Genomic DNA, 13,413 nt, shown 5'->3' with positions numbered 1-13,413 from the left:
AAGAATAAGTCTCTGTGTGTCATTTACTTGGGAGCTGGGCAGTGGGCTCCCCAAAAGAGTCCAAGGTGTAAAACATCACACAACGGGCAGAACAGCCTGGCTCTAGACTAGAAGAAGCACACAGCGCTGCTCCGCCTAACCCATCTATCTTGTCAGCTGTCTCAAGACAGGTGTGACAACACGTCACGTCAGACAGGAAACGAAGGCAGACTGACAAGAAGACAGTCTGATCTGATGACACGCTTGATAAGGAAGACGGCTTTGCCAGCAGAGTGTTAGGAATAGAAATTTCCTACTGATTCACTGGACAAAATCTATGGTTAAATGGATAACAAAGTATAAAGTGGGTGGGGAGATCAAACCAGTTTCCGTGCATGGGTCTTAGGAAAGGTTTTCCCATGTTGGGTGCATCTGCTTAAAATGTTCTAAGCAGCTCTTTCCAAGCCGGCACTCCGTAAGGGTGAACCATGTTCAGCTCGAGCGCCAAGATCGTCAAAGCCCAATGGCGAGAAGCCTGGCTGGATGAGTTCGAGTCCGGCATCTCTCAGGCGCTGCTCGAGCTGGAGATGAACTCGGATCTCAAGGCGCAGCTGCGGGAGCTCAACAGCACTGCGGCCAAGGAAACTGAAGTTGGTGGTGGCCGGAAAGCCATCATAATTTTTGTACCAGTTCCTCAGCTGAAATCCTTCCAAAAAATCCAGGTCCGGCTGGTTCGTGAATTGGAGAAAAAGTTCAGCGGGAAACACGTAGTCTTCGTTGCTCAGAGGAGGATTCTGCCCAAGCCAACTCGGAAAAACCGTACGAAAAATAAGCAGAGGCGCCCCAGAAGCCGCACGCTCACCGCAGTGCACGACGCCATCCTTGAGGACTTGGTCTTCCTGAGTGAGACTGTGGGCAAGAGGATCCGAGTGAAACTGGACGGCAGCCGGCTCATAAAGGTTCATTTAGACAAAGCACAGCAGAACAACGTGGAGCACAAGGTGGAAACTTTTTCTGGTGTGTCTAAGAAGCTCACGGGCAAGGATGTTAATTTTGAATTCCCAGAGTTTCAGTTGTAAAGAAAATGACTGAATAAAGTGTCATTCGTTAAAAAAAAATGTTCTAAGCAGAATAACAGTTACTATGTATTGCTAACTTTGGGAACTACCTTTAAGGAGTTCTGTGTTTTTTTAAATTTTAAAATTACTTTGTTTGCTATCTGTATTCATGTGCCGTGGCACACGTGTGGAGTCGCGGGGCAATCTGAAAGAGATTATTTTAGAGTGTCCGCATTTATATGCATACACATATACAATGCACACACATACACACACAGACATATCCATATCTTTTGTTGTGCTAAGCAGGCAGCTGCAGACACCAGTGATAGATTGCTGCTGTATAGGAGGACTTGGAGCTGACTAACCTGAGATCTATGCCCGGGCTGGGAGCTCCATCTTTGCAGCTACTAAGCTTGTGATGAACGATTCACTGTCTGTCTGTTCATCTATCCGTCCATCTTTGAGACAGAGTCTAACTCCTAGCAGAGGATGACCTTGAGCTTCCGACCCTCCTCCTGCCTCTACTATCTGAGGAGGTGCTAAGATTCCAGGTGTCTGCCTTCGCCAGAGTCTGTGGTTCTGCGGATCTGAAGGGTTGTTTTTGTGCACCGAGCCGTGAATTTGCAGGATGGGCTCCAGCTGCTCGGGGTTCTTCCCTTGTCACAAAGGCTGCCTCTCTGTGAGAAGCAGGCCGGCGCTTCAGCTGAACTCGGCTGCCTTCTCCTTGGCTTCACTTTTCTCAGATCATTCTCCTTCCGTTTATGGAGGCTGTCTTGGCTCTTGGAGGCCTGAACAGGCTCCATCTGCACATTAATTCTCCTGGCAAGAATTTTGTTTGTGCTTGTTTACAAGACCGTCAGCATGCTGAGTGGACACTATAGACTGCTCTAAGTTTGCCATGGTGACACTTACGGCATTCCTTTTTGAACAGCGTAAATTCTGATGTCTATAATGTGACTCCTCACACATCTGTGGCCAAAGGAATAACTCCATGTTTCCTGAAGGGTCTAGAGAACATAGATCAGGATCTTCTCTTTGTGTTTGTCATTTTGTTGCATTGCAGGAAGATACCTGTCACGGCCCAAAAGCATCTCTAAGGATTTTAAAGTGTGCGCAGAGGGTATGTAACATTTAGAAATTGCTTGAAAGGTTTCTAGGCAAAACAAAACCCAAGCTAGATGTGGTGGCGCATACCTTTAATCCCAGAACTCGGGAGGCAGAGGCAGGGGAATGTCTGAGTTTGAGGCCAGCCTGGTCTACAGAGTGAGTTCCAGGATAGGCAGGGCTGCACAGAGAAACCTTGTCTGGAAAAACCAAAATCAATTAAGCAAACAACCCGCCCCTCAAACCCTGAAGAACAGCGTAGTGGCAAAGAACTTTGTGAAGAAAGGAAGGCAGTCTTTGAAGAGGAGAGAGTCACCTTCAGCTGACTGCTGACCAGTGCAAGACCAGAGAGACGGGCAAGCAGAAAGAGGAACAGGTAGGAAAAAACAAGCAGGAAGGACAGTCAGAGGAGTGGTTGGTCCGCTGGAGGAGAGGTGGGAGGGGACCACAGGAGCTGAGTGGAGAAGCAGGGAGCTACAGACATCGACTGTGTGACTGCTGGCCGATGACGGGGTTTGAAAAGGCTTATCTGGGATGTTCCCACTGCTCAGCCACAGCCCAGCTTCTGAACCTTGGCACTGTTGATAGTTGGGACCTGGTAATTCCTTTCTATGAAGTCATGCCCTGGGCATTATAAGATATTTAGGGACATCCATGGAATTAGTTCACCAGGTGCCAGTGGTATATACCCGTTTACCCCCATGTAATGATAAAACATGAGATTACCTAAACAATAAAATTCCCCCGTTGACCCTCATTTTGCAAACCCAGTCAGTCAGAGTATCTCCTTTGGGAAGATTAGTTTTGGGGACATAAATTATATAGAGAAAGGGCTTGGTACCCAGTATTTGGTTTTCAAAACGGGCTTCCAAAATCCTCAGCAATAAAACAGGCTGAAATAATCAAGTCACACTGAGAATGTTCAAGCATCCTTTTTACAATAATAGCCAAACCCGGTAAGCTTGTCTCATAGGGGTTTTGCTTAGAGAGAACCCATATGTGACATGTGGTATGTGGCACTGTCTTTTAGGAAGGGGTGACAAAGAGAACAAAGTGAGGAGGTGGGATGCTTGATTCTGGGAGCTGCTGCCCAAGGCCAGGGAAGAAGATAAATCTCAAGAACATTCAAGCAGGTGTCCTGCTTACAGAGACACCCACCATGGCCTGCATGCAGCCGTGTGGCTCAGTATATGGAGGGTCCCAAAGGAGACCCTGAAGTAACATAGGTAACTGCTTATAGAAAAGACTTTCCTATCACCTTGAAGTAGCAGGATGTGAGGAAGAGACCTGGTCCTGGTAGAAGGGCAGGAGACTTCAGATCTCATGACCAGAACCACCAGCCAAGCTGAGAAACAGCAGCCGCAAAGGCTACCTCACACATGGCTTGGAATAAAGAGGACCAATGGCCTTGCTGGTCTATTCATCAAGAAGCAGTCAACACCCAGTGGCCTTAGACAGCCCTGCCCTTCCAGGTCTCCTTCTCCCCTGGCTAGCTCCAACCTGTGTCTGCAACTCTCCTGTGTCAGATACTCCTCCGTCCTGGCATTTCTAACATCCACTGCAATTTAGGTTTCATCTTGATGGTTTTATACAATGGCTTTCCCTTTCCTCCTTGCCAGGAATCTGGCCCTGTCATCCATTGCCTGGCCTCAGCAGCTCTCCGGAGCCTTGGCGCATGCCTCCATGCTCCCATCGTCCTTGTGTTTTCAATGCAGGCAAAACCAGTCAACGTAAACTGTGCTGCCAAGTTCTGCAGCCAGCCAGGTCAAGATGTAGTTTGACCCTGTTCTATCATAGGGACAGTGGCGGAATCTGAGAAACCTTTTTTTTTCTTTTTTGAGACAGGGTCTCTCTCTCTCTCTCTCTCTCTCTCTCTCTCTCTCTCTCTCCCTCTCTCTCTCTCTCTCTCTCGCCAGGGTTTCTATGTGTAACTTTGGAGCCTGTTCTGGCACTCATCTGTAGACCAGGCTGGCCTCAAACTCACAGAAATTGCCTGCCTCTGCCTCCCAAGTGCTGGGATTAAAGGTGTGCACCACCATCGCCGGGCTGTGCTCTCTTTCTTTCCTCTCACTGTAAACCTGGTTAAGAGTAGTGACCAGAAACTGTGCCACAGCCGGAATGCCGTTCCTTCCTGATATTTCCTCTGCCAAGCAAATTAGTTCATTACTTTTGACTTCAGCTCTCAAGCCCTGGGGAGAATGCAGCCAGATTCATTGCCAGAATATGTCACGAGCCACCTCTATCTCAGTTCCCAGCAGAGTTTTTATTTCCCTTTGAAACCTCATGAGCTAGGCCTTCATTGTCCACATTGTCTGTCAACATTCTAATCTTCCAGACTCCCACCTCAGTGACCCATCGGGTTGTACTTAGAACATGCTAGGGCAGCGGTTCTCAGCCTTCCTCATGCTGCGGCCCTTTAATACAGCTCCTCATGTTGTGGGGACCCCGACCACAACATTATTTTCATTGCTACTTCATTTTGTAGAGGAGTGGTGTCTCAGTCCCTAAGACCATCAGAAGTAAGTGTTTCCTGACGGTTGTGACCCACAAGTTGAGAGCCGCTGTTCTAGGATGTTTCTAGGCTGCGACTCCAGACTCTTCCGCAATTCCTCTTAACAAACTAGTCAGCAACAGCTCCATTCTTTAATGACAATTTTCTTTATTACTTACTTTTCTTTTCTTTCTTTCTTTTCTTTGTTTGTTTGTTTGTTTGTTTGTTTTTCGAGACAGGGTTTCTCTGTGGTTTTGGAGCCTGTCCTGGAACTAGCCCTTGTAGACCAGGCTGGTCTCGAACTCACAGAGATCCGCCTGCCTCTGCTTTCCGAGTGCTGGGATTCAAGGTGTGTGTCACCACTGCCTGGCCTCTGTGTTAACTAGTGGCTAGCTCTGCACTCTGACCTTCAGACAAACTTTATTTGTTAGATCACAAACCAAATGTCACCACATTTTCCCTTTTTGTCTAAAATAGGAAAGGTTATATTTGGGAACCCTGAAAAAAAAACTTTGGGTTGTCAAGTCCTGGAAAGGTAACTGTCATTTGTTGTCCAATCTCTGTGTAATGGGAAGTGCAGGGCTTGTCTCAAGCACTGACTAGAGCAGTCTGTGAGGCTGGATCACTCAGCTAGCCACCTTGAAATTGTCCTGAGCAGTTTGCAGCCCCAAGCTGATCTTTAGGTGGCATTTTTCAACTTGTTGTTACCATAGTCCTCGTGGAATCATCATTGTGGGGCCCCATCCTCCTTTTGGAGAGTTCAAAGCTCACTGTTAGGCACGGTCTTGGTTCACTAGAGAAAACTTAAACATTTAAATATCATATGCAGAAGATCTAAAAAATGTTAAAGGATCATACTTCGTTATGTCCATCCAGAGTACAAAAACTAAATTCCTAGTTACCCGATAGAGACTCAAACCTGAAATCATGTACAGGAAGCTAGATGAAGCCTTTTCCTAGAATTAGTTAGTACTCGATATGATCATTAATATCATGACAAAAAGTTTAAATATATATATTAATCTTATAAACTTTGAGATAATATTTGTACCTTAACCTGTTAAAAAGTAAAAATAAAACCAAAAGATTATGAGATTAGTGGCAACAAAATAGTTCCTTAATTTTGATTTTCCTTCTGTCCCATATCAGGTGGCTCTTCTGACGTGACACAGGAATTTTGGATTTTACTTTAACAATCATGCTTGGGTTTAGAGAAGCAGAGAGCCATGCCCCAATTTCAAAGCCGGGTTTAATTTTTAATTGGACTGAAACTACAAAAAGACCATTTACTTTATATGTCTGTAGAGAACAGTAGAAACAAACATTTGGGAAGATTTATGAAATTTTATCCTGTTGGAAATGTGATATACTGGTAGGCCAGTTTACTCTTTCTCTTGGGACATTTTTTCTGGGTGATTTGTTCTTTTTCTTCAGATGTCTCATTTGTCCAGTTGTCTTCAGAGTCCTTGGCTGGATGCCTTCTTTTCTCCTGAAAAGACAAAAGAAAACCCTGCTCCGACCCTAACCTTAGGGAGGTTCCCTTATGACAAGTAATATCTGATCAGATGAGAAGCATTGGTTAGTCATCTAAATTAGTCTAGATAGAATGGTTACCCTGGTCGATGAATTATCACCTCTTCTAACTAAGAGGGCAAACTACTGAGACCCAGGCCTCTGATTAAATTTATGGATGGCCACGTTCTACTCTGGTAGGTGATAATGGTTGGAAGTAAAGAACTTCCTTTGGGTGGCCTGCCCATACTTAGCTTACCATGGCTGGCCCCCACAGTGGCTTGAATAAAAATGGCCCCCATAGACCCATAGGGAGTGGCATTCTTAGAGGTGTGGCCTTGTTGGAGAAAGTTGGGGGTGGGCTTTGAGGTTTTCAGATGCTCAAGCCAAGACCAATGCCACTCTCTCTTCCTGCTGTCTGCTGATCTGGATTTAGAACTTGGCTCTTTCTCCAGCTCCATTTTTGCCTGCACTCCACCAACCTTCCTAACATGACAAGAATGGACTAAACTGTCACGAGCCATTTCCCCCCTAAAAATCATTACAGGAACCATCACCTTGGGGAGTCTGCAGGGAACCTCACACCCATAATTATGTTCTATTGAGAACCTGCCCCACACCCAATTAAGCTGTTGATGGAGAGCTATCTGTTAGCGGAACCGCCTCACATTCCAGCTACCCAGGGAACCAGGTGTGGCAACTTGTGACTTCTTGGCCTACCTCCTGGCCTACGTGACCTGGAACAGGCGGCAAGAGTCCAGTTTCCCTACCCTTCAGGGGCTATATAAGCAGCAACCATGATCCTAATAAACGGAGGCTTTGACAAATCTGCTTGGCCTCATTCTTCTGTCCTAGCTCATTCCCTTTCAGGTAGCGCCCCTCCGAGACCCTGGAATAACTGATTGCAGGGTGGGTTACAAACCCCTAGACTGAGTAACCCACCCCAATGCAATCGACACTAAACCTCTGAACCTGCAAGCCAGTCCCAGTTTAAATGTTTTCCTTTATAAGAGCTACCGTGATGCCAGGCGATGGTGGTGCACACCTTTAATCCCAGCACTAGGGAGGCAGAGGCAGGCGGATCTCTGTGAGTTCGAGACCAGCCTGGTCTACAGCGCTAGTTCCAGGACAGGCTCCAAAGCCACAGAGAAACCCTGTCTCGAAAAACCAAAAAAAAAAAAGAGCTACCGTGGCCATGGTGTCTCCTCCCAGCAATAGAAACCCAAACTAAGATGGTGATCACGTGCAAGTCTTTTTTCCTCCCTGATTTCTCAGCCCCTCCCTTCAGGAAAAGGAAGTCATATTGGTCCTGTAAAGCCATAGGGTAAGGGTTCTATGAATTATTGAGAGTGAAGAGCAGAGGAAAAGCACCTCTCACACTTCAGCTAGTGTGTGTGTATGTGTGCGTGCGTGAGCGCGTGTACGTGCGTGTGTATGTGTGCATGTGAAGGTCAGGGGTCCAGCTTATTTTGTGAGACAGAGTCTCTCACTATTGTAGAATTCACCAAGTAGGCTATTCCCCAACCTACAGAGACCATCCTATCTCTGCCTCCTTAGAACTGGGATTACAAAGTGGGTACCACAATGCCAGGAGATCCGTCTTAGGTCCTCATGATGGCAAGACGGGAACATTCACCCACTGAACCATCCTCACAGCCTCTGCTTTGGCTATTAATGGGAAGGCCTAACATGAATTCAGTAGGCACTGGGGAACTCCTCTTCATTGTACACGCTTTCTCTATCACCCTGTGTTGGATGGAGACAGGATAGAGGAAAGCCTTGGCTTTGAAGCTAAGTGGGTGGGATACATTCATAAAATTAGATATTCAAAAGTCTTTCGGAAATCATTCTGGATCTCACTTTAATCTGTGCAAACCGCAGGGCACCCCATGACACACACAGACAGCTCTTCTCACTGACGTGAATGGAGAAGGTTTGGGATAGCAGGTCCTTTTATGAGCAGTGTCCCCCTTCTTCCTCAGGAGTGACGGAGCCTGATTATTTTATCAAGAGTCTGCCCCAGGCAATGTCTCCCCGTCAGACACTCAGACGCTTGAGAGCAAGCATAACACCCCAGCGTTCACTCCACTTGGCTAATTTTAAAACTCCGGACGTCTGTTGTGTACTTAGCTCTAAATTACACGTTAAATGTGGGTTTTTCTTAGGCCTCATACACGCGGCAGGTAAATAAAGTCGTTTTTGTGAAGGGGGACATTAAAAGTCGTTTTAAAAGGCCCTGTATCCTCGGACCGGAGCTGCCAGCCGCCTGTCTGGGACAGGTCTCCCAGCTACTGTGTAGGCAACTTTAGGATTTTGATGCAACCCAACCAGTAAATAACAGTCCAGGCTAATGGACCCCCCACCCCCAGCCTGAGAGGCCCTCAGCTTGGCTCATCCACCCTTCTCTGACTGAACCATTTACTTTCACACCGGACTGCTTTTTCTGCTTTGGAGGTCAATGCAGTTCCCATCTTGGCCACAAGGAGGCAACACGGACTCATTCAGTTAGTGGTGCTTGGGCCAGGGAAGCCAATGGCTTGACATTTTCCTTCCTGTCCCCGGGATGATGCCAGGAGACAGGACAAATATAGCGTAAACAATAGTTACAGCCTACAATTTGGGTGCCACAGCCTCGGATGTCAGCTTCTGCTCTTTCTTTTAGTGACTCTCTCTCTTCTTTTTTTTTTTAAACATTTAATGAGAGGGAAAGGCGCTGGTTGTTTAGAAATACGCTCTCCTTTTCCAGGTCAAGGTCTAGGCTCAGATCTGCGCGGCTGGAGCAGAGCCCTGTTTCTTGGCTGGAGTTGACAAATGTCTTCATTTGACGACAGCGATGTGGCTTCCATCACCATGTGGTAGACACTCTGTGGGCCACCCGGAAGAGAGCGGACTCAGAGCTGGGGAGGTGGACACTTGGGAGGAGCTGTGGTCCTTCAGGTAGGGATGCAGAATGAGACGGAGTGCGCAAAGTGAAGGTCCAAGATGCCCAGTCCCTCAGAGGGGAGGATGGAGGGGAGGAAGGGATGAAGGAGAGGACGGTGTGAGCGAGGACCCTGAGGTGGACATCAGCAGCTGCAGGCAGTCAAGTTCTATTTTCCATACTCTGTTCGTTACTTTTTTTCCCGCGGAACAAAGTATGAACAGAAATAAGTTAGGGAAGAAGGTTTGACTCATGGCTCAAGGTGACAGTCCACCATGGTAGCAGAAGTCTAAAGCAGCTGCTCACGCTGGGTCTGGAAGTGAGGAAGCCGAGAGAGATGGAGTTAGGATTAGGAGAGATTGAGACGTTCAGTTATCCCCACCTACCTACCAGGTTTGAGGCTCACCAGGACTACATGAGACGCTGTCCCCACCAAAAAAAAAATATTAAAGGAACAAACCAAGGGGGTGGGGTGTGTCTGTACCGGTTACATTTCCTGTTGCTGACAGAAACAGCTTACAGAGGGAAGGGAGGAACCATCTGTTTGGGCTCACAGCTGAAGGGTCCAGTCCTTCCCAGCAGAGAGGGCTTGGTGGCAGAAGCTGGAGACAGCTGGGCACATCCACAGTTAGAGGAGAGGAGGGATGGATGCTGGTGCGGAAGCCCCCTTGATGACACTCCCAGAGGTTTGTTTCCATGGTGATTCAAGTCTACAATCAAGGTGAATCATCCCATCCTTCCACTGCCATCACGGGGCCCAAAGTGCATCATCTCAGCCTACTCACATGGCCCCTGCTTCCCTTCAGATCCCCCTCACTGATAAGCAGTATTTTGTGGAGTCCTTGCACAACTTTCAGAGATTTGCCTGACTAGGGAGACAAGAGAATGATGAATTAACAGACAAACAGACCTACAGAAACAGGAAAGCTGGGATCAGGAAGACTGAACCCTCTGGTGAAAAGCCCCATCAGCCTGGAAGTTCACAATGTGTTTATTACATACAGTTGAGCAGGGAGGTGGGTTTATGGTATACAGTTGAACAGGGAGGTGGGTTTATGGTATACAGTTGAACAGGGAGGTGGGTTTATGGTATACAGTTGAACAGGGAGATGGGTTTATGGTATACAGTTGGTCAGGGAGGTGGGTTTGTGGTATACAGTTGAGTAGGGAGGTGGGTTTATGGCATACAGTTGGTCAGGGAGGTGAGTTTATGGTAAACAGTTGAGCAGGGGAGTGGGCTTATGGTATACAGTTGGTCAGGGAGGTGAGTTTATGGTATACAGTTGGTCAGGGAGGTATGTTTATGGTATACAGTTGACCAGGGATGTGGGCTTATGGTATACAGGTTTAGCCAATCTCAGTAGAAGCAGTCTCTATAGGGGGTCAGTTTCCAGGCCACAAATATCTCGGGGGAGAAAGTCATGGTGGACATCTTCTGCACAAACAATCAAATTCATACTTAGACCCCCAAGCAGGTTTTGCCAGTTGCCTCTGAGCCTCACTCTGAGAAATAAATGGGGAGATGCTTCCTAGCTTGGGATACCTACATTTTCCCTTGGGTCTGGCATGGCCATGTCAACAATTCAACCCTTTTCCCTGGCTTCCACCCCTTGCCTCTTCCATTTCTCCACCACACAACATTCTGACCAGGTCTCCTGCCTTCTACCTTCCACACACACTGTTTCTCTAATTCCAGGACTTTCTGGGACTGTACAAGTCTCAGGGCTCTGGGTCTTGAATGAGTCCTTCTTCTGGTGTTTCTTCCTCAGCGTGTATCTCACAAGTCATCTTTTGGGGCTCTGGGCTTAGAAGGGTTTGTGCTGGCTTTAACGTTCCGAGATGCCGAAAGTCTTTCTGATTTCACTATGTAGCCCACACTGACCTTGAAGTTAAAATCCCCCTGTGATGTGGGATTCCCCTCTGTATGCTGTGAATACCATTGGTGAATAAAGAAACTGCTTTGAGCCTATAGCAGGTCAGAGCAGCACAGAGGTAGACGAGGGGTGGGGGGAAACTAAACTGAATGCTGGGAGAAAGGAGGCAGAGTCATGTAGCCTCTTGAAGACAGATGCCAGAACTTTACCTGGTAAGCCACAGCCTTGTGATGATACACAGAATAATGGAAATGGGTTAAATGTAAGTCGGCCAGGCAGTGATTTGATTAATACAGTTTCTGTGTGGTTATTTCAGGAGTCTGGGCAGCTGGGAAACAAACAAGCAGCCTCTATACAACACCTGTGCTTTCTCCAGGAGCTGGAATTATAGGCGGTTGTCAGCTGCCATGAGGGTGCTGGGAACTGAACCTGTGCCATCTGCAAGAATAGCCAGTGCCCTCCATCCCTGAGCCACATCTTCAGCTCCACTTCACACTGGCTTTTGAACGAAGCTCTGTATTTTCGTTTTGCATGTGGCAGATTCCACCTCTAACCAGGACACTGCTCATCCAAAACTTAACTCTGCAGTGATCCAGATGTTCCCTCCCAGAGGCCCTCTCCCACCACTCAGCCAAAGGAGCCCCCAACAGTCTTCCTGTAAGCCCATTCCTGTGTGAACACCTTGTCCTTCACCCCTCTCTCTGTCTATTGTCTGTTTCTTTTGCATGCCTGTCTGCACATAGCTGTGTCCTTAGGCACCACCAAAACTGGTGGTCCTGATGCTCCTGGTCCCTTTGATTGAGTGAAGAACCTGGGACCAGGAACAGGGTGGGTGTCTGATTGGGCTGGGACTGAGCTGTTCTCAGCTGGGACCCGAAGGAGCTGGAGAACTGTGGCTGCCCTTCCTGGGACAGTCAGTAGCCCTTTCCTTTGTCTCTAATGTGTCTGCTGAACTGGACTCATCCTGTGTCCTGGGTAACTCCGAAACTCTGAAGTTTGAGGGTTTTGAGAATAAACAATTTCTTTTCGTCATGAAATAAAGTTGTATACATTTAACATTTAACATTGTTACATTGTTAACATGATCAATGTTAAGACACAAAAGACATAAACTGGAGCTAGGCAGTGGTGGCACATGCCTTTAATCCCAGCACTTGGGAGGCAGATGCAGGTGGATCTCTGTGAGTTCGAGGCCAGCCTGATCTATAGAGCTAGTTCCAGGACAGCTAGGGCTGTTACACAGTTTTTCTTCTTTTCCTTCGCTTCTTCCAATCTTCTTTCTCTTCCTTCTTTCCTTTTTTCTTACTCCTTGATTTTTTTCTTCAAATAAGCTCTCATGTAGCCCAGGCTATCCTGGAACTCCCTATGAAGTTAACAATGACTTTGAACCTCTGATCCTCTTGGCTCCACCTCCTGAGTGCTAGAATTACAAGTGTGTGTCATAATGCCTGTTTCATATAGTGCTGAGGATCGAACCCAGGGCAACAGGGTTAAACTAGGTGAATATCCTACTAATTTCTTTTGAGAAAGGTCTGTGTGTGTGTGTGTGTGTGTGTGTGTTGTTATGCCCAGATCTGTAAAGGCCCCCCAAACCAACAAGGAGACCAAGTCCCGTATGTAAAAGCAAAGATCCTTTATTTTATATAAGTTTGCAAACTCGGTCTCTCTGCATGCCCAACATATTGGGATAATCGAAGTGAAAGTGTGCTGGCAGGTGATCCTATCTACAATGGTTAGAATGTTAGGCATTTCCTTTGAGGGGTCTGTTCTTGGGTGGAGCTCCAGTAATCTCAGTTTGTGGTCCTTCCTGTAATCAGATAATTGCCTTAGAGTAAACTACTGAGACTCAGGCCTCCATTAAGTTTATCATTGTTGCCAGGTGATGGTGGCGCACGCCTTTAATCCCAGCACTCGGGAGGCAGAGGCAGGCGGATCTCTGTGAGTTCGAGACCAGCCTGGTCTACAGAGCTAGTTCCAGGACAGGCTCCAAAGCCACAGAGAAACCCTGTCTCGAAAAACCAAAAAAAAAAAAAAAAAAAAAAAAAAAAAAAAAAAAAAGCTTATCATTGCTGAGTCCTACTCTGGCAGGTGATAATGGTTGGAAGTAAAGAACTTTACTTCCTTTGGGTGGTCTACTCCTATTAAGCTTACCATGGTTGGCTGAGTCCTCTGTCTGTCTGTCTGTCTCGTGTGTGTGTAGCTCTGAAACTCACTGTTTAGCCCAGGCTGTACTCAGACTCATGGCAACCCTCTTCTCTCAGATTTCTAAGTGCTGGGGTTCTAAATTTGAACTAAAATACCTGATTTCTTCTCTCGCTCTCTTCCTTCCTTCCTTCCCTCCTTCCTTCCTTCCTTCCTTCCTTCCTTCCTTCCTTCCTCCCTCCCTTCCTTCCTTCCTTCCTCTCTCTCCCTCTTTCCCAGTTGGTCTCTTTCTTGGTTTATTTCTGAGCCATGTCTTTGGCTGTTTTGCCC

General features: G+C 47.1%; 1 protein-coding gene across 1 annotated transcript; it reads left to right on the top strand.

The window, feature by feature from the left end:
- Positions 1 to 467: 467 nt before the first annotated feature.
- Positions 468 to 1,173, top strand: LOC126487561 (40S ribosomal protein S7-like). The gene has a single exon (XM_050120449.1). It carries the CDS (start codon positions 468 to 470, stop codon positions 1,056 to 1,058), a length of 591 nt encoding a protein of 196 aa, XP_049976406.1. The 3' UTR covers positions 1,059 to 1,173.
- The last annotated feature ends 12,240 nt before the right edge of the window (positions 1,174 to 13,413 follow it).

Source organism: Alexandromys fortis, unplaced genomic scaffold (genome assembly GCF_014885135.2).
Source record: "Alexandromys fortis isolate MF-2015 unplaced genomic scaffold, M_Fortis_MF-2015_v1.1 scaffold_174, whole genome shotgun sequence".
NCBI lineage: Eukaryota > Metazoa > Chordata > Mammalia > Rodentia > Cricetidae > Alexandromys > Alexandromys fortis.
Note: the sequence above shows the minus strand (reverse complement) of the source record. Positions and strands in the feature narration are given on the sequence as shown.